Source organism: Hippoglossus hippoglossus, chromosome 1 (genome assembly GCF_009819705.1).
Source record: "Hippoglossus hippoglossus isolate fHipHip1 chromosome 1, fHipHip1.pri, whole genome shotgun sequence".
Classification (NCBI taxonomy): Eukaryota; Metazoa; Chordata; class Actinopteri; order Pleuronectiformes; family Pleuronectidae; genus Hippoglossus; species Hippoglossus hippoglossus.
Window position 1 is genome coordinate 30,129,560 of NC_047151.1, and position 22,498 is coordinate 30,152,057.

At 47.1% G+C, this 22,498-nt stretch overlaps 1 protein-coding gene across 2 annotated transcripts; it reads right to left on the bottom strand.

Annotated features, from left to right (window-relative positions):
• Nucleotides 1-633: 633 nt before the first annotated feature.
• strn (striatin, calmodulin binding protein) lies at nt 634-20,569 on the bottom strand. Of its 2 annotated transcripts, XM_034589226.1 has the most exons (18): nt 20,204-20,569; nt 10,679-10,782; nt 10,318-10,391; nt 9,291-9,375; nt 7,238-7,408; nt 6,833-6,968; nt 6,328-6,490; nt 5,262-5,372; nt 4,309-4,455; nt 4,080-4,216; nt 3,562-3,737; nt 3,417-3,464; nt 2,528-2,649; nt 2,101-2,268; nt 1,546-1,686; nt 1,357-1,458; nt 1,151-1,237; nt 634-993 (listed from the first exon to the last, which is right to left on the bottom strand). In XM_034589226.1, the coding sequence occupies exons 1-18, from the start codon at nt 20,414-20,416 to the stop codon at nt 824-826; spliced, it is 2,355 nt and encodes a 784-aa protein (XP_034445117.1). In that variant the 5' UTR covers nt 20,417-20,569; the 3' UTR covers nt 634-823. The 2 variants fall into 2 exon arrangements, with proteins under 2 accessions (XP_034445117.1, XP_034445126.1); XM_034589235.1 differs by lacking the exons at nt 634-993; nt 1,151-1,237 and adding an exon at nt 1,272-1,295 and having other exon boundaries at nt 1,337-1,458.
• Nucleotides 20,570-22,498: the final 1,929 nt, after the last annotated feature.

Consider the following 22,498-nt stretch of genomic DNA (forward strand, 5'->3'; position numbering starts at 1 on the left):
TCACATGAGACGTGTTTGGGGTCAACAAATTATCTGCGTCTGTTCATGTCACTTCCTGTTCGACATCAACTCAAAACATTGACACCTTGACATTTAGAATTTTAAAGCATTTTAGCTCCGCCCACACCGACAGACCTGAAAACACGTCACATGACCGTTCACCTACACTGGTCACGTGGTGTAAACAGGAAGTAGATGTCTCCTCTGCAGCTGGTTGCTTAGTAACAGAAACTCCTCTGAAGGAGGAGCAGTGAAGAGTCAGAGCAGGGACGACGAGGTGGAACTGTTACTGACAGGAAGTGTTAGCTTTGTGTTCACCGCTGGTCGTCGAGTCATGTGACTGATGAGAACCAATCAGGAAGAGAACGTGTCATCGTTTACTAAAGTCTCAGTTTCTGTTCAGACTCAAAGACTTTACGTGACCTTCCCGAGTGTAGCTCCGCCCCATCCTCTCAACATCTCCGTCTCGACCTAACTTCAAAATAAAAATTAAAAATCCCAGCAAACTCATTGAGAAGCAGGAAGTTGAGTCTGAGAAAAAAGGCACATTATCATGACGCTTCGCTCAGTGATGGCGCTGGAGGTTTCTGACCTGTTACAGATTCCAGCTCATACACTTGAATCCAGCTGTGTTTCCTGTCATTCGGCATCTCATCCAGAGGTTTGTTTGTTTTTGGGACCCAGGCCAGCCGGAGTCCTGGAGGTGGGCGGGGACAAGGAGCAGCTCGGTTTCCTGTTTCGCTGTCCAATCAAACTCCACCCTCTGACCAGAGACTCCACCCTTCTTCCAACACACTGTCCACCGAGCTCCGGTCCATCTCGATCATACAAAAACTTTGGCGAGCGCGTCTGCACCGGCGCTGCCGATGTAGCACTTGGTGGGATGGAACGCCACGTCGTGGATCGACTCCTCAAACTTCTTACGGTGAGCGGTGAACTCCTGGATACATGTTTTACTTTCCATGTTCCACAGACGGATAGAACAATCGTGACCTGGGAGGAGAGAGAGAGAGAGAGCCAGGGAGAGAGAGAGCAAGAGAGAGAGAGAGAGAGCCAGAGAGAGAGACAGCAAGAGAGAGAGAGAGTCTTTATACACAGTACTGCAGTATAGTAATGTAGTACTCTGGTAGTAGTACAGGTGAGTACTTACTTCCAGACATGAGGTACAGTCCGTTTGGATCCACAGCGAGACAGGTCACAGCGTCCAGGTGAGCGACCATGGAGTGGATCAGTTTACCTTCAAATTAAAGACAAACAACTTTGTATTTTGAGAAGTTTCCCTCAGGTCACATGACGTCAGGATGATGAAAACCTTCACACACGATTGGTCCTGACGCTGTGTCCACGGCGTCCTACCTGTGTTGTTATCAAAGAACTGGATGTGGCGGTCCTCCTGAGCCGTGATGGTGATGGGCAGCGTGGGATGACTCAGCACTTTGTTGATCCTGCAGGGAGCCTCTGTGGGAGGAGGGGCCAACGTTATCATGTGACGTCAACGTGTCAGCGGTTTGTAATGTGGAGGCTGTGATTGGCCGGCGGACTCACCTGGCGGTCCGGCAGAGTCCAGCTTCAGGACGAGCTGCTGAGTCTCCATGTTGAAGAGGCCGATGTGTCCGGAGGTGAACGACGTCACCATGTGAGCCGGCTCGCTGCTCACCAGGTCCACGGAGGTGGGAACACCGAGCTCTGACACACACACACACACACACACACACACACACACACACACACACACACACACACACACACACACACACACACACACACACACACACACACACACACACACACACGTTCTCATTCATCTCTTCATGAAATATGTCATTGATTTTATAGTAAAACACTTTGAGCTGCATTTTATGTTTGAAAGGTGCTGTATAAATAAAATGTATTATTATTATACATTATTATTCAGAGAGAATTTTAACAGAAACAAATATTTAATATGTTAAAGATCAATAAACTCTAGAGGAATCAATAATCCGTTATCAATAATAATTGATAGTTGCAGTTTATTAGCTTCAGGAGTTGGATTATTCTACTTGTTGACCTGTTGGTGGTGCTAGAGGTCGGAGGAACGACCAGGTCAGCGGTTCTCACCTCCTTGCTCATTGAAAACGGCGAGAGACGGCGAGGTGTCGGCGGCGTTCCAGAGCCGCACCGTCCCGTCCGCCGAGCAGGAGAGGAGGCGGTGATGAGCCGAGCTGTAGACCACACCCCACACTGAGTCCGTATGACCACACAGCGCCCCCCGCAGGACAGAGGACTCTGCAGCAGCAAAGACACAAACATGGAGGTGAAAACAAAAACGTCTCCAAACAAACATCAGGTCGAAAAGTTTTCACGTTTTTTATTTTTGTTACTTTTTTCTTTTGGTTTGATTCTTTATTTCTTTCTTATTCCCTCCATCCCTTTCTTTTTCATGTTCACTTTCTTTCCTTCTTTTTCATGTTACTCTCTCTGGTTGTTTCTAAACCGATGACCCAGAATGCATTGCTGCGTGCGCGGATGTTAAACTGGAACGTACCATATGAGTCGTAGGGGTCGATGTTGGGGTTGGGCATGTTCCAGCTCTGAACGGTGCCGTCCACCCCTCCACTGAAGCATTGGTCTCCGCTGGAGCTCACGGTGACGCACAGGACGGCGCCGCTTCACAGGAAGAAGAAGATTATTTTACTATCAACTTCAAACTAAATATTCTTTACACAAGTTCTTTAAAGTCTTAAATCAACTTTACTTAAACTTTTCAAACTTAAAGCAGCAGCTGGATGAGAGTGAGTCTGATGTTTAGTGTGAACATGAGAAAGTTTCCTCCTTCTCTCCCTGAGCGTCTGTTCTCTGTGACTCTGCTGAGTGGGTTCCATCTCCTGTGAGAAGAACTGACTGAGAGTCAGCTTCAACTGTCACAACCAGCTGCAGCTGAAGAGTGAAGCTGAACTGAGATCAGTTAGAAACACTCTGAAGTTATTAACAACCAGAGTTTATCTCCAATATTCAGCAGGAAACTGTGAAACATGAAGAATTCTGAACAGTTTGGTGGATTTGTTACAGCAGCAGCTCTTCAGGGTCAGGAAGAACAGGTAAACAGGTGAAGAGGTAAACAGGTGAACAGGTTAACAGGTAAACAGGTAAACAGGTGAAGAGGTGAAGAGGTGAACAGGTGAAGAGGTAAACAGGTGAACAGGTTAACAGGTAAACAGGTAAACAGGTGAAGAGGTGAAGAGGTAAACAGGTGAAGAGGTAAACAGGTGAACAGGTGAAGAGGTGAAGAGGTGAACAGGTTAACAGGTAAACAGGTAAACAGGTGAAGAGGTGAAGAGGTGAACAGGTGAAGAGGTAAACAGGTGAAGAGGTAAACAGGTAAACAGGTAAACAGGTGAACAGGTGAACAGGTGAACAGGTGAACAGGATCTCACCTGTGGGCTCTGAATGTGTAGATGGGCTCCACATCTAAAGCTGCACATCTGGTCGATGACAGAAAAGAGTTAAATTTGTATTTAATTATCTTCCCTGACTCGACTTTATGTGCGTGGATATTTCTGCGACAGGTCGCAGCCTCACTTCTTGGCGGGCGCCGTCTTCTGGAGGTTCCACAGTTTGATGGTGTGGTCCTCGGAGGCGGTGACCAGGACCGGCTCCACCGGGTGGAAGGCCAGACTCCGCACTGAGTCAAAGTGGCTCCGCAGGGTGAACTTGGGGTTCCAGGTTTTCCTCAGGGCGTCTTTGTTGTTGGTGATCTGAGGGAGGAGCAAGTACAACAAAGTTTAACTTCTGTCAGTGCAGAGCCTCAAAGAAACTTCCAAACTAAAACTGTGGGAGGAAAACTGGGACGGAACTTTTCACTTTTGTTCATAATTCAGAGAGAATCTGTTGTTTGTGAACGAGGAGGTAAATTATGAATCAAAAGTGTGTTTTATAGAAGAGAACAACACAGATAAAGATTTTAAGGGTCAGATTAAAACAGGAACCTGGTTTAATCAGTGAATTGTCTTTGGTTTTTCAAGGCGTATAAACATTAATGATTGATTTTCTGTTCCTAATTCTCCGTAAACGACCAAAATGCTTGTCACGTGACTCACGTCGTACGCCAGGGTGTCGGCCTCGTTGGCGACCGTCAGTCCGGCCAGTTCTCCCAGTCCCAGCTCGTTAGAAACCGCCTCGTCCACTCGGCCCAGGATGAGCGGTTTCCCAGACGACGGCAGGTACGTCATCGTCTCTATGAACACAAGGTGGGTCCACCTGGTTAGAAACAGTTCCTCTGAGTTTCACTGTCTCATGTATGGACCAATGAGGAGGAGGGAAGGTTACCGTCCTCGGGGCGTCCCGCTTCCTGCTCACTGGTGAGTCTGGGTACACTGGGCCGTGATGGTGGCGTCACAGGAGGCTGCATCGAGGGAAGTTCCTCCGCATCACGCAGGTTAGCCAGCATGTCCTGAAGCTTCGACCGGTTTGGTCCTGGAGCAGGAAGAGGAGGAAAAGACAGGGGAAGAAGAGGAGGAAGAGGAGGAGGAGGAAGAAGAGGGAAATAAAATCAAAGGAAGGAAGAGGAACCATGTTTGGACCAGAGACGAAAACTTTAGACATCAGGAAAGCGAAGGTAAAGAAATGAAGAAGATCTGGCGACGGCTGTTCTGAAGACGCTCGAGCAGAAGAGATGAAGTTAAATGAAAACAGAAAGAAGAAGAAATCTGCACGAGGTGAAATGTAGCAGCTGCTGATTGGTTCATCACATTGCCCCCCCGGTGGGATTCACGACCTCTGGGGTCATGACGGTCATTTCTGCCATACTGTGGTTCCTCTTCAAAACAAAACTGCTTCTATTTGTTTTATTTATGAGTTTATGATCTCAGAGAATATTCAGACTTTTTACTTGTTAATTTATGACTTTAATCTTTGAGGGTTTTTTTCTTGAGCACCTGAGACTATGTCTCTCACAACATTTCTGCTCGTCCCCGACTCTGATACGTCGTTGTTGGTAACCGTGTCTCACTTTATCGTGACTATTAAAACAGCTGTAGTCCTTCGTCCGTCAGAGTTACTGGATCAAGCAGCAGGTTGTTTTAGATTTCCCTGCATCGTCTGTTCGTCGTCTTTTTAACTCAACCTGACAATGAGCTGAACGTTCGCCTGGTTTTCAGTGTCAGAGCGGGTCGGTGTGACGGCGGCGGCGGCGGCCCTGACACACGGAGGAAACAGAACGACAGCAGATACATAAAGATCAAGATGAAGAAGCGATGAAGCATGGCTGCTACAGAACTTACTCTTTGCTCCTTTCTTCCCCTTTCGCTCCTTCTTGTACTGCTCCTTCAGCTGCGCGATCAGTCCCTGGTCCACGTCCCACGACAGCTCACCCAGAGGAGACTCTTCCTTCTCTGCAGGACAGGAGGAAGAGGAGGAGGAGGAGGATGAAGAGGGGTTTTGTACTTTTGTAGTTTGTGACTCATCTGGTTTGGAGATGAAAATGAAAAAGAAACTTGTGTATCAGTGAAATCACTTTCGAAGCTGCCTTATGGGGGCGTGACACACATTCTGTGCTATTGGCTGCTGTAAACGCCAATCAATACCCACGATGTTAGTTTGTGAGCGCAGCTCGTTCAGGAAACTGTTTCCAGATGAAAGAGACAAAGAAAACAGCAGAGTTCTTGGTCTCTGGCGAGATGAGGAGTGAAAGTTAGGAGTCCTGCTGCTGAGTCAGCACTAAACGATCTGGACTGTGAAGAGCTGAGTCATGATGTGCGTGGGGCAGCGTTTTGTCTTCTGACAACAGCGTTGCTAAGTAACAGTAGGAAACCGGGGTGTTCTGGGTAAAGCGCGGAGGAGGCCACGTCACCAGCAGGGAACTGTATTTTGTAGAGAGTTGTATAAATAGAGTAAGTGGTCGGTGCAGGGGCGAAGTCTTCAGCTGGTTTTTAAATCAGATTAAACTTTAATCGTAAGTTCGCAGTCACAGATGTTGATCGACTCCTTTATTAGTTATTATTCGGTCCTAACTAACACCTGAAAACACATGTCACATGACCACGAGGTGGAACTGTTACTGACAGGAAGTGTTAGCTTTGTGTTCACCGCTGGTCGTCGAGTCATGTGACTGATGAGAACCAATCAGGAAGAGAACGTGTCATTGTTTACTAAAGTCTCAGTTTCTGTTCAGACTCAAACACAAACCCAGAGTTTTCACACTAAAATGAGACCAGCAGCGTTTACACAAGTCTCTGATGTAACCATGGCAACAGTGATGAGTTTGTGGAGAAGAGTATTAGTGTGGGTGGAGCCTGAATCAATCAGCGACATTATCGACCATACAGATCTGTGAGTAAACCCTCTTACCCCACTCTCCGCTGTCCTCGCCACACCTGGACTCAGGTGGCCCGTCCAGCTCGTCTGGACTGGCCAAGAAGTCGAAACCCTTCAGCGCCTCCTCTGTGTCACGGTCGTCGCTGAGGTCAGAGGTCGTGGAGGACGGAGTTGACGACGGTTTCTTCTTCACCATCTGGTAAAAGTTACAAATTGATGAAACTGTGGCACTGACAAAGTTCAAAAGAGACTGAGCAGCTGAACTCTTTGACCTTTGACCTCCACATTCTAACCAGGTTGTCTTTGAGTCCAACTGAATGTTTGGACCAAATATGAAGAAATTCTGTCGGGATGTTTCTGAGATATCGTGTTCACAAGATTGAGACAGACGGACAACCTGAAAACACGATGTCTCCAGCCACTAGGTGTCGCCAGAGAACATGCATTAAAATGCAGCTGTGTGTGTGTGTGTGTGTGTGTGTGTGTGTGTGTGTGTGTGTGTGTGTGTGTGTGTGTGTGTGTGTGTGTGTGGTCGTACTGTAGCCAGGTCCAGGATGGTTTTGTCTCTCCCTTCACTGTCCTCCTCCTCGTCCTCGTCGCTGAACTCGGCCGCGGCGCTCTCTATGAACTTGAAAGCCTCCAACACGGTGGCTGAGTCCGACATGTCGGGTTTACTGTCGGGAAAACGGTGACATGTAGGGAAATTACATCTGAAGTGAAAACATGGAGGAGGTCAATCAATCAATCAATCAATCAATCAATCATATTGTATTAGTATAGCCCATATTCACAAATCCCAGTTTGTCTCATGGTCTTTAACAAGGTGAGACCTCCTCTGTTCTTAACCCTCAACAAGAGAAACAACATCTGTTCATCTACAACAGAGTTTACAGAAGAAGTTTTAGTGTTTGAATAAAGTTTATTTCTGAGGGTCACATGGTACCTGACCATGCCGCTGTCCTTCAGTGAAGACGCTTCGGTGCCGTTGACCATGGGTTCGGTTTTCTTCTCTGAGGGTTTCTCTGTGGAGTCTCGGGTCAGACCGAGCAGCGCTCTCACCCGCTGAGACTTCACATCCAGGACAGTGTCGGTGTATCCCACCTCCTGCAGGTACCTGGGGGGGGGGGGGCAGGACACAGGAAGTGGGTCAGTGTGGACGTCCTGCTGCTCTACAGGCTCCGCCCCTCGCCTGGATGTTCCCCACATGTTCCTGTTGTTGTGAACGAGTCGGACCCGACAACCTGCTGCTAACTACAGAAAACGTTTGATTCCTTGTGTGAAGACATCGTCCATTTCATCACAAACATTCATCCTTTCCTAAATTCAACCAACTGAATATGATCAAAATAAAGACCTGAAGACGGTGAGTTAATAAGTCGATCCTCATTTGGACCCATTCTATCAACCAACTGATAAATGGGTCGAGCTCTGGTACGTAAAGTACAAACAGCAAAGAGACAGAGAGAAGGAAAACGACTGTAGCGCTGAGCTACTACACAGCTTCATTAGAGACAGAAGCGTCTCCTCACACACTGATGTTCACAGAGACAGACACACACAACGTTTAACTCACAGCAGCAGCAAAAGAACCACACATCAACACGTTAATAACACGTTAATAACACGTTAATAACACGTTAATAACACGTTAATAACACGCCTTGGTACGTTCAATGGCCGCAGCTGTAGCTCAGAAATGAACCAACATTCTATCATTTACACCCAGAAACATGAGAATAACCCTATCATTTAAAATCTGCTGTGAACTGAAGTTTAAACTCTACGATACCTTCCCCCTGGACGAACACGACACTGTGACCCGACCGCTGCGTTTTATCCTGAGTGGACGAACGAGTACTCTGAACAACATGCAGTGTTTGTTCCCAGAGAGAGAGAGAGAGGTCAGCCTCCCTCCATCTGTACCAGCCTCTCCGATCGCAGGAGGCCTCCACACAATCCTCCATTCACTGACACCACACACCCCCCATACACACACACACACACACACACACACACACACACACACACACACACACACACACACACACACACACACACACACACACACACACACACACACACACACACACACACACACACACACCCCCCCCCACACACACACACACACACACTGCTGCAACACAGTGACACTGCGAGTCACCAAAAGCTCTGGAACCTCCTCGTGTTTCCAAGTTGACGTCTTCGTCTTCTACGTGTACGGCTCCTCTTCTTCATCCTGAGATGTTTGTGTTCTTCCAGTTTCACGTCCGTCACGTGTTAGAAACCTCATCAACACGTCCACTCGCTCTCTGGGAAGCTTCCACACATTGTCCTGCTGTGTCCTCACATGGACTCACTCTGACATGTTACACACATTTTACCAGGAGGCTGCAGGAGAAGATCCAGAACATGTCCAGAGACACTGACTCAGACATTTGTTCTCACAGACAGAACCTGCAGAACATGTGAGGAACATGTGAGGAACGTGTGAGTGGTTCAGTTCATGTGTGAAAACATCTCTAGAAACATGCACAATGTGAAGACGCTCACAGGACGTCTCACACCCGTCTCCGTCTAAAACATTCAATATTCACCACTGTACAATTCCACAGGAAGATATGTGGTGAAGAAAAACCTGATGAACATGTCGATGATGCTGGAAAATGAAACTTTTTGATCATTTAAAATCATCAGACCTGTTTTATAAATGTAGCTCATTTGTGTTCTTGCTTTATATCTGCGTTTCATTCAGTTGCCCGTCAGTGGCGTCATATCCTCTCTGTGCATGTGTTGTGTTTGTCAGAGTCAAAAGTTTCCTCACAATGACGGTACTGAACCAAAATTGGCCCTGATAACTGTAGAGAGAGACACACACACACACACACACACACACACACACACACACACACACACACACACACACACACACACACACACACACACACACACACACACACACACACACACACACACACACACACACTGTGTAAACTCACTGTCTGAGCAGCTGGCGTCCTTGTTTCCAGCTGAGCTGATGGCTGCTGTTTGGAGAACTGGGAGCTTCACTCTCGTTCCCCTCATCTGACACAGAGACACACAAACACACAAACACACAATCACAAACGTGTTTCTATACAAACATGAATTCCCAGAGCGCCACAGACGTTCAGCCTCAAGTCAAATGACACGTCAAACTTTATCCCGGAGCGACTCTCCTCTCAGCTGTGCACATCATGTCCACAGGGAGGCGTCCAAGAGGCACCCTGCTGAGACGAGGCAGATCTGAGGTCCTTTCTACACCTGTATCAGTAAATAAAGATGGACGACATGACCGCTCCCGAAGAAAATCTTAAGCAGGTCGTTCGCCCCCTTGTGGCTGGCAGCAGTATATACCCCTCCTCCATGTTAGCGGATGGGACAGGGACCAATCTAAAAAATGTTAAATGAATGTTTGTCAAAGATGTTTTTTAGGTAGTTTCAAACATAAACACTTCATGATCATGTCTGTGAAAGACTCATATCAGCTGATTTTTATCGACCAACTGATAAACAGCTCGAGCTTTAGTGTTTGCTTTTGATTCAATAAAATCCTGAAGGTCTTTAAGTTTCTTAAATGACTGATATGATGAATAGAGTAAGAGAAAGGATGTGGCACGAAGCGATCGGCGAGAGAGAAGACGTCAGTGTCGAACTCAATGTGGAGCGTCGTCACTCACAACAACCTCTGGTCGATTGCAGACACACAAACCCACAACTGACGAGATCCAGTTTGTTCTGAGAGCGAGACGCTGCTGCCTGAATGTTTCTACACACTGGTATTTCTGGTGATGCTGATTTGACAGCAGAGTGTTGGGACAGGAGGAGACGGATGTGGACGCTAGAGAGCAGGAGGACCTTGTGACCTCTGACCTCCTGGTGTGGGGACACCTCCACAGACCAATCAGAGAGCAGAACCAGCAGCCATATCCTCTCTGACAAGACATGTGACCACTGACCAATCAGAGACAGACAGGTGAGTCTTACCTGAGTCGTAACTCGGAGCTTTGATCTCCCCCTGGTTCAGTTCTGTTCCATATTTCAGTTTATGGTATTTAGCCCTGAGGACGATCACACACACACACACACACACACACACACACACACACACACACACACACACACACACACACACACACACACACACACACACACACACACACACACACACACACACACACACAGTATTGTTTTGAAGTACATTACTCAAGTATTTCCCACAGTTGTTTTATTTCAAACATTGTTCTGATCTATATTTCTCTACATTATGATTTTACATTAACTATACGATGTCTGAAGTATCTCATACATAAGCACAATGATTGAAGGTTGTGTGCTCCACACTCACCGCTCCTGTTTGAGTGCGTACTCCAGCATCTTGATCCGTCTCACCAGGTCTTTCTTCAGGTTCTCCTGCCCCCGCCTCTCCCCCTGCAGGAAGGCGATCTGAGCCTGGAGGAAACAGACGAAGCAGCAGAAAGTCCATTAATCATTAATAAACATAACTTCTCCCTTTAATCTTTTAACCTTTTACAGACGGCACAATGAAGCAACAGCGTAAAATGCAAAAAAGGGTTGAGGTGTTTTAATGAGAGAAGTTAAACGTTTTCAGATTGTTATGAACGTGTGGCCAGACAATCTGGACCATGGCGGCCGCCCCCCCCCAGTCTGCGTAACTGCTGTCTCATCATTTTCAGGATGTTTTATTTCAAAATGTTCCTTCTGCTGTGGTCACTGCAGATTTATCAGATTAAGATAAGATTCCCAACATGCCTGGGAGGAGAAAGGTTTCGTCGCCAGGATCAGAAAAGCCTTTGATACTGCTGAAAATGACGGGTCTACAATTTATGACCCTAAGAATCTAAATCCGTCTCCAAAGGGTCAGCAGGTATCCACGCCATGGCAGCAATCAACAAGTCAAAGGGGCCCAAAGCCTCCTGGGAAATTGGACAGTGTGAATGACCAGTGTGGAGGACCGATGGGAGACTTGTGACTAACGCCGCTCTCCGTCTGATCCGTCTTAACGTCTCCTCTCAGACGCAGCGCTGGGTGGAACATGAGGCGGAAGCTCGGCGCTGTGGGAACAGACGACATGTGACCAACCAAGGTCAAGGGGGATGATGAAGAGAAGGCGTCAGGTCGTGAACCAGCAGAGGTCAAAGGTGTTTGAGTTTGTTTCCCTGTGTTTGAGCGGACGACTACATGCAGGTGCAGATGTTACCTGAATGAACATCTGCTTCACTGACTTCTCCTCTGACGCTAGTTCCTGTGGCCTCTCACTTTAAAAAGCAGGTCAGCAGAATTTATCATTCATTTATTTTTTAAATCATAAAAAGTTTTCAGACAGAATCCAGCTACGATGCTGCGTGCGCGAGTGTCTCCTCCGTCTCGTTTCATAATGATCGGAACATCTACGCCTCATGGTGACATAAAGACGACGGTAGAGGACCGATGATGTCAGACCGATGATGTCAGACCGATGATGTCAGACCGATGATGTCAGACCGATGATGTCAGACCGATGATGTCAGACCGTCACATCTCACAGAAGGATGTGAAGGAGGCACTGATGTGTTGCTGTGTGTCAGGGTGACGTTTCAGAAAGAGTTTGTGAAAGTTCTGACACTGGTTCATGTTCATTGTGTGTGTGTGCGCAGAGGATGAGAGCTTCCAGGCCATTTAACACACTCATGGACTGGACTGCATGTTTGCACACTAACCCCCCAACACACACACACACACACACACACACACACACACACAGGAGGAAGTGGGTCACAGTAGAAGTGGGTCGCTCCACACTCCAGGCTACTGCATGTGCACTTCCCAGCGGTGAGACCAGGCCTCCGTCACAGGATGAACCCGCTCACACTGAACCCAAAGTCCTGCTGAAGACGTGATTAAACATCTGTGCTGTTTGATTTCATCATCAACAGCTGCTGTTGTGTTCGAGGATAATCCAACATCTGAGGTTCACAAAGTAGATGCGGAGCAGAAGGAAATTATTATTATTCAATGTAGTTTGACATTGTTCCTTATAGCTCGTGTTCTGGATTCCTGATCCTTTAATGAACATGAGAAATAAAGTTAAACTCTGTGTGTCTGAGCTCAATCGAGATCCACAAACCATTTTCTGCCATTATTGATACTATGCCAAATATTTATTATTACAACAGCGTCCTCCGGTTCCTTATTTCACCCAAAATCCAGTGATATCCCGTTTTCAATCAAATACCTCCCTCACTCGGAGCCTCTATACGGATTTATTCACGATTTCTGTACATAAACTCTGATCTTCCTGTTCTGCTCCTGTTCGTTCAAAATGAAACATCCTGTGACATCAACCTGCTTCATCCTGACTGGTTCAGTGTCTCTGTTGTCCGTCCACTATGGATCAAGAGCTCGTGCCTGAGGAGACCTCGGTGGGACGGTCGATGTCTGACGGGCTCTTGAGGAGGTCGGGGCGTCTTTTCTCTTGATTCTATATATGTACAGACACATCTGAATGTCATGTTCCTGCAGAAACCAGAGGTCACTGTGATGTCACATGGAAACACCTGGAGAACTTCATGATGTCATCATAGAAGACACCTGTCTTCTGTGTAATGTCCAGCAGGGGGCCACTCCACTGGAAGTTTCTATAGAAGTCTATGAGAAAAACCCTCTACTTCTCACTTTGTCATCAGTAAAGTCGATGTCTCTTCAAACCCGGTTGTTCAGTAACATGCTGGTAGCTCTGGACACAGCGTCTCAGGTTGATCTGTAGAAAGTGAACATTTCACCCTGATAATCGTGTTTGTGTTCAGCTTCGCTCACTGAGCTTCCATCTGCTCACAGCGTCGACCTTTGTTTTCTTTAGGATATCGGGGATTACAAGAAGATTAAATTGTGTCAGCTGTCCTCGATACAGGAAACACCACACAGACTCAAGTCAAATTACACACAGCTCCCATCGTGCGGCCCCCCCTACATGACTGAATTATCCTGGTGTTGAGCAGCATCAAAACTTAAACCCAAAAAACATATATTATTTCTGTATAACATCAAAATCCAGCCCCTCCTCCCCTGACAGCTGCTGCAGCTCCTTCACTAAGAGATTCTCTGCGAGTTGCGGCGGACGGGCCGCGTGGGAGGACGCACAGCTGACAACAAATCAATGACTAATGTCATCTCCAAAACCCTGACAGGCTGCAGTGTTAAAGAGGGTTTAGTGTCTCTGTTGAGTGACAGCTGGTAACCAGTCCGGAGACGTGCTGGTTACCAGCTTGACAAATAGACTTCACCACTCTGCACTGACAGTGAGCGTCTTTTAAAAACGTATGGATACGGAAGAACCCGACAGAACGGAGCCGTACCACTGGATATCATGGGGTGCAGTGCAGCTGAGAAACACCATAGGACACGAGGAAGACTTTTCAACAACGGTGGAACTTTTGGTGAGAGACTTTTGCCGAGACACGAAGACCGACCCTCCGAGGGTCATGCAGACAGCGAGCCAGAACCAAAGTGAGACGGTCACCAGCTTGTTCGTCAAACATCAGGATCACACAACAGCGTGAAGTTCGCGGTGAAGGATCAGCTGTTTCAAACAAGTTTCAAGTCTCTGGAAGTTGTCCTTCATGGACGTGAACTGAAACCAAAAGCTACCTTTACAACTATGGCTGAAGTTAAGAGGTCAATGAGCCTTATTTAAACACCATCAATGCCCCACCACAAACCCCCCTGTATACCCGATGACTGTGTGTGACCTGAATAAATCTACAATCCCAATGTCTTCTCAAACAAGATCATGATCTGTGGCTTCTTTGACCTGAATAAGACCCAACAACACTTTGGGAAGCCTCCGTGTTCCACTGCTTCGAGAAAGGATAATACCCAGTCTGACTGTGCAAGGTTGTTATTTATGGACTGAGGCCTGCACCTCCTCGGGGACTGGAGGAAATTGGCTGTTGTTACCATATGGGCGGGTCGAGCACAGCCACAGTAAGAGACAGGGATTCATGAGGTAAACACGAGAGTGCGTCCTCATATCTGCTCCCAAGAGAAAACAGAGGCTGAAGTGAAAGGAACACAGGAGGTGGTGAGGAACATGCTTTTCTACAGTGTTAAAGAACTAAGGGGGCGAGTAGTCAAAGTAGAAGTGAAGTCCAACAAAGTATTATCTGAAAGACACTGTTCATTTAAAGAAGCATCAGCGTCTTAAACCCCACGACTGGTTTTATCGTTACGATGCTCTGATGTTAGCTGTGATTGTTACTCAGCCGTCACTGTTCATATACACTTCAACACAGGTGTTACTCAGGTGTCTCTGCATCACCTTTATTTGGTGCAAAATGCTTCTGCAAGGATTATTACTGGATTACGTGTCCATATAACACAGAGTCTAGCCTCGCTGCATCGCCTCCCCGTTTGTTCTCACATTGGTTTACAAAATGTTTTGACTTTGAATTAATATCAGGGATTGACCGACTCCCTACGAGCGCCATCTTCGATCAGCTGACACTCGTCTCCTGTTCCCAGAGCCCGGTGACTGAATGAATCAACCGGCTGAGATCACAAATACAACGTGTTTCTGCTTTGATCTCTGGGGGAATTTTCATCAATAATTTTTCTATTTATTGTTGTTTTATCTTTTTTAGAAAAGCATTTTGTATCTTAATTAAAAAAGGGCTTTATGAATAAAGATCATCATTATTATGTGACTTGTAATAAAAATATACACCATTAAACTCTTGATCACTGACTTAATAATAGGTTTAACTTGAATGAAAAACTTAATAACTCAAACCAGGAAGTGGGAGTTCACTGAATTTCAACGTGCGACTTATTGTTCAATATATTATGATCATTATCTCCTCTGATAACGATCCTCATTAACTGGATCACCTGGACACACACACACACACACACACACACACACACACACACACACACACACACACACACACACACACACACACACACACACACACACACACACACACACACACACACACACACACACACACACACACACACACACACACACACACACAGCTGCTTTCTCCTGGAACCAGGAACCTTCAGAGGAACTCTCTGATTCTTCAGCTCAGGAACCAGGGTCTCATTTAAGTTTTTAGTTTAAATATTACCAACACGACATCCGATCTGAGAAATGATTATTTAAAAAACATTCGGATCTCATTGGAACAAAGCTTCTACGTGTCAGGAATGTGATCATTTGACCTTCAGCGATATGACCACATATTCTTTCTTCCATTCATCAGTGTTGGCTCGGGAACCCCACCGTCGGTCTGGCTGCATCCTGTCCCGGTTCATGTCAGGCCGAGGGCACAGTGTGTTCATGTCGGGGAAGTCTTGGCTAAAAGCCTGGTTAAACAAAGCCTGGTTACAGCACTGAGGCGTGGCTCGGAGGGGCCTGTCTGAAAAACAAGCAGGTGTGCATGCCATTCCTTATAGGGCAGCTTTACACAGATTCACAGGCAAAAAGAAAAGAAAGACAGAATGTTAAGGAAGAGCGGGAGAAGCCGAGTTACAGAAACCTGGGCCGGGCCTCGTCCTCGTTGTACAAAGAGAAAGAAGAAACCTCGTCAAGGCGTTATCAGGACTTCAGTGCCGGTCTGAAAGCCGGTACAAAGAGCTGGAGCTCAGTGTGAGACATGATGCTGACGACTGAATCTACGGATTCATCACAACAAATCAACGTTCACCGCAACCACACAACAGACTGACTCATTCACTGTGTGTTGTTACAGCTGAAGTTCTCAAATCAGCTTCTCACTGTCCTGATCGGCTGCTTCGACCCATCAGGCCGTAAACAAATCATGTGACACAATACAGACAACTGGAAACTACGACATCTGATCTTGGCCGACGTCGTAGCGCGGTTAGCTTGACCCACCAGCTGCCTCGCATTCACCGAACCTGGAATAATCAACCTCTCCTCCATTCTGACGTCTGATATCAGACAGGAAGTGGATTTGGATGAATGTGATTTGACGCCTTGAAAATCTTTACTTTTCTCAGTTTAAGCCACAACACAATGCAGCTCAGCAACACATGATGTCATCAGAGTGAGAGAGCGGCGTTTACCTCCAACACGGTCGAGCGAAACACGGGAAGCTGAATTTCTTCTTCACTGAATTTAAATCAGGTTTAACATGCATGTGTGTTTGTGTGTTTGTGCATGAGCCGTACATAACAAGGTGTGGAGGAATGTGAACGTGTCAAACTGTCTGCGGGCGTGAATCCTCCACACAACACACAACACACACACACACACACACACACACACACACACACACACACACTTTAATTAGTGAAGGAAACAAGGCAGTGGAAAGAGCAGGAGAATCAGTCTCGAGGAGATCGAAGGTCGACTGAGGGTCAATCTGGAGCCGGATGGGACGAAGCCTCATGGGGCAAACGTCCAAAACCTGTCGGAGATCCTGCTTCGTGAAACCTCGAGCTTCTGTGTTACTGAGGGGAAATCCTCCGTTTGAATTCAGATCTAATAAGTGACAAACACCCGGAGCTCCTCGACTGGACGGAGCCAAACAGCTGCATCAGCAAAACTAGACCGTCTCTAGAGGTTCTCTAGAAGAGCTCACACCTCCACCCTTCAAATGCATCTGGACCAAACCTCCTCTAGATGCGTCGGATGTTTTATCAAGAATTATTCTTTGAAAATGTTGAGAAACGTTTGATGTCACAATGTTAAAGAAACAGATGAAAAAACTCAAATGTAATGAGTTCTTCTCAAAGCCATGAAACATGTTAACTGGAAATCGGACCCGTAGTTTTTTGTTGTTGTTTGGACGACATGACAGCTCCTTAAAAGTGAAGCCAAATCCTCTCTATCGCCCCCTGGTGTCTGGCTGCTGTATAGGTCATAAACCTCCATGTTATCAGATGGGACATGGACCAAACTGAAAACTAAAAGCAGACGTTAAGTAAATGTTCGTCAAAGATGGTTTCTGTCATTTCAGGTCGTTCTTCTCTCTCTGATGTTTGTTCAAGTGGAAGAAGGACGAGCGGCAAACCATCAGGAGTGTAACCTCACAGAGCTGCAGGAAACTGAGGATGGACCGATAGTTATGGTGCATGAAGGTCGAGAAGCACGAGGACACGCAGGACGAAGACACGCAGGACGAGGACACGCAGGACGAGGACACGCAGGACGAGGACACGCAGCACGAGGACACGCAGGACGAGGACACGCAGGACGAGGACACGCAGGACGAGGACACGCAGGACGAGGACACGCAGCACGAGGACACGCAGGACGAGGACACGCAGGACGAGGACACGCAGGACGAGGACACGCAGCACGAGGACACGCAGGACGAGGACACGCAGGACGAGGACACGCAGCACGAAGACACGCAGCACGAAGACACGCAGGACGAGGACACGCAGCACGAGGACACGCAGCACGAGGACACGCAGGACGAGGACACGCAGGACGAGGACACGCAGCACGAAGACACGCAGCACGAAGACACGCAGGACGAGGACACGCAGGACGAGGACACGCAGCACGAAGACACGCAGCACGAAGACACGCAGGACGAGGACACGCAGCACGAGGACACGCAGCACGAGGACACGCAGCACGAAGACACGCAGGACGAGGACACGCAGGACGAGGACACGCAGCACGAGGACACGCAGGACGAGGACACGCAGGACGAGGACACGCAGGACGAAGACACGCAGGACGAGGACACGCAGCACGAGGACACGCAGCACGAGGACACGCAGCACGAAGACACGCAGGACGAGGACACGCAGGACGAAGACACGCAGCACGAAGACACGCAGGACGAGGACACGCAGGACGAGGACACGCAGGACGAAGACACGCAGGACGAGGACACGCAGGACGAGGACACGCAGCACGAAGACACGCAGGACGAGGACACGCAGGACGAGGACACGCAGGACGAAGACACGCAGGACGAAGACACGCAGCACGAAGACACGCAGGACGAGGACACGCAGCACGAGGACACGCAGCACGAGGACACGCAGCACGAAGACACGCAGGACGAGGACACGCAGGACGAAGACACGCAGCACGAAGACACGCAGGACGAGGACACGCAGGACGAGGACACGCAGGACGAAGACACGCAGGACGAGGACACGCAGGACGAGGACACGCAGCACGAAGACACGCAGGACGAGGACACGCAGGACGAAGACACGCAGGACGAAGACACGCAGCACGAAGACACGCAGGACGAGGACACGCAGGACGAGGACACGCAGGACGAGGACACGCAGCACGAGGACACGCAGCACGAGGACACGCAGGACGAGGACACGCAGGACGAGGACACGCAGCACGAGGACACGCAGGACGAGGACACGCAGGACGAGGACACGCAGCACGAGGACACGCAGGACGAAGACACGCAGGACGAGGACACGCAGGACGAGGACACGCAGGACGAGGACACGCAGCACGAGGACACGCAGCACGAGGACACGCAGCACGAGGACACGCAGCACGAGGACACGCAGCACGAGGACACGCAGGACGAGGACACGCAGCACGAAGACACGCAGCACGAGGACACGCAGCACGAGGACACGCAGCACGAGGACACGCAGCACGAGGACGACGCCACGCAGGACGAGGACACGCAGGACGAGGACACGCAGCACGAGGACGACGCCACGTAGGACGAGGACACGCAGGACGAGGACACGCAGCACGACGCCATGCAGGACAAGGACACGCAGGACGAGGACACGCAGGACGCCGCCACGCAGGACGCCGCTGTGTGTCTGACATCATTAACACACAGCGAGGGATTCGCTCCCTGGTCAGCTGATGAGTCATCAGAGCATGAAACTGATTCAGCGTCATGTTGTCAGATGGGTCTTTACAGCTGACATTGTTTACATTTGTCTTTGATATGACATGTGGTACATGTAGGACATGTGGGACATGTGGGACATGTAGGACAGACATGAACCCTCCTGGTGTCACACCATCTGTTTATTAATGAAAACTAAATGTATTTGATCAAACAACAAGTCGATCAGAATCAATAATGTGCAAAACATCTGAATTGATTTGAAGGTTGTTGTATCGTAAAAAGTCTTCATTAAATAAAATGTATTATTATTATTATAATAATAAGTCCAGATATTCAAGAACAAACTGGACTGGTTCAACAACACAGACCTACCCAATCATAACACAACACACACACACACACACACATACACTAACACACACCCACTAACACACGTACACACTAACACACACCCACACACACACTAACACACTAAATAACACACTAAATAACACACACTAACACATCACACACCCACACGACCTGTTAGCTGAATGAAATAATCGAGTCCAGATTGATCCAGACTACATGTACATATCGGGACATTCGGACTCTTCCTGTTCGACGCGGACACACAAACAGCAGGAACATTATTTGAAACTTGTTCTGGATTCAGATGAACTCGCTCTGTGATTCGGCTTTGACCTGATGAAGCTAATGAGCCTGTGTCGCAGCAGAACTTCGCTGTGAATGTGCGTCATTCAGTGTGAACACAACCGCTCCACAGGCAGCGTCAATCCGAGAGAAGCGTCCAGAAAAGTAGAATAATGTCCCGAAGTCTGGATGTTCACTGACCCACAACAAGGCCGAATTCATCTTCGGGTCTTCAACACTCAAAACAAATAACGAGTCTTTCTTTATCCTCAAAATAAATCCACCGATCAGCGTCGACGCCATTAATCTCCTCATTGTTGAACGCGCTTTGGCTCAACGTTCTCCGCGTTCAGCGAAGCGTAGCTAGCGAAACCTTGTCCGACGATGGAGCGTGAGTGTCGGTCACTTACCTGCAGCTCTGCCCGCTCCACCTCCCACTGCGCCCGCTGCACCTCCACACGGGCCCACTCGTGCTGGAGGAAGTGGAGAATCCCCGGGACGCTGTAGTGAGCCCGGGCCGCTTCTCCGACACCGTCACCGGGCTGCGGAGCTCTGACACCGCCGGGCAGACCCGGGCTGTTGTTGCCGCCGAAGAAGACACCGGGGCCCGCCTGCTCGTCCATGGCCGGGCCGGGAGAGGTGGCTCCGCTTCGGTTCTCTCAACCGCTTCAGTGAAACCTCCTCAGGCGGGAAGAGTCGTCCATGAACGGTCCAATAGACGGAGCTCCGGTCTGAACCGCGAGCTGCCAGAGCACCGGAGAACCGGAGAGACACCGGAAACACCGGGACTTCCGCCCCGGACCTTCAGACTAAAACATTCTCTCATAAATAAGAAGTCTGTTATTATTATTTGTATCCATCATAAGAACTAATTAACACTATATAAACTAGTTAATACTTTATAAACTAATTTACACACTATACAAACGATAAAGATATAGACCATCAGTGACTGTATATAAAGAGGATCAGTGACTGTATATAAAGAGGATCAGTGACTGTATATAAAGACCATCAGTGACTGTATATAAAGAGGATCAGTGACTGTATATAAAGAGGATCAGTGACTGTATATAAAGAGGATCAGTGACTGTATATAAAGACCATCAGTGACTGTATATAAAGAGGATCAGTGACTATATAAAGAGGATCAGTGACTATATAAAGAGGATCGGTGACTGTATATAAAGACCATCAGTGACTGTATATAAAGAGGATCGGTGACTGTATATAAAGACCATCGGTGACTGTATATAAAGATGATCAGTGACTGTATATAAAGACCATCAGTGACTGTATATACAGATGATCAGTGACTGTATATAAAGATGATCAGTGACTGTATATAAAGACCATCAGTGACTGTATATAAAGAGGATCACTGACTGTATATAAAGAGGATCACTGACTGTATATAAAGACCATCAGTGACTGTATATAAAGATGATCGGTGACTGTATATAAAGACCATCAGTGACTGTATATAAAGATGATCGGTGACTGTATATAAAGAGGATCACTGACTGTATATAAAGAGGATCACTGACTGTATATAAAGACCATCAGTGACTGTATATAAAGAGGATCACTGACTGTATATAAAGAGGATCACTGACTGTATATAAAGACCATCAGTGACTGTATATAAAGATGATCGGTGACTGTATATAAAGAGGATCACTGACTGTATATAAAGATGATCGGTGACTGTATATAAAGACCATCAGTGACTGTATATAAAGATGATCGGTGACTGTATATAAAGATGATCGGTGACTGTATATAAAGACCATCAGTGACTGTATATAAAGAGGATCACTGACTGTATATAAAGATCATCAGTGACTGTATATAAAGATGATCAGTGACTGTATATAAAGATGATCAGTGACTGTATATAAAGATGATCGGTGACTGTATATAAAGACCATCAGTGACTGTATATAAAGAGGATCACTGACTGTATATAAAGACCATCAGTGACTGTATATAAAGATGATCAGTGACTGTATATAAAGATGATCAGTGACTGTATATAAAGACCATCAGTGACTGTATATAAAGATGATCGGTGACTGTATATAAAGACCATCAGTGACTGTATATAAAGAGGATCACTGACTGTATATAAAGATCATCAGTGACTGTATATAAAGATGATCAGTGTCTGTATATAAAGATGATCAGTGACTGTATATAAAGATGATCAGTGACTGTATATAAAGAGGATCACTGACTGTATATAAAGTTGATCAGTGACTGTATATAAAGATGATCAGTGACTGTATATAAAGAGGATCACTGACTGTATATAAAGATCATCAGTGACTGTATATAAAGATGATCAGTGACTGTATATAAAGAGGATCACTGACTGTATATAAAGATCATCAGTGACTGTATATAAAGAGGATCAGTGACTGTATATAAAGATGATCAGTGACTGTATATAAAGATCATCAGTGACTGTATATAAAGACCATCAGTGACTGTATATAAAGAGGATCACTGACTGTATATAAAGATCATCAGTGACTGTATATAAAGATGATCAGTGTCTGTATATAAAGATCATCAGTGACTGTATATAAAGACCATCAGTGACTGTATATAAAGAGGATCACTGACTGTATATAAAGATCATCAGTGACTGTATATAAAGATGATCAGTGACTGTATATAAAGAGGATCACTGACTGTATATA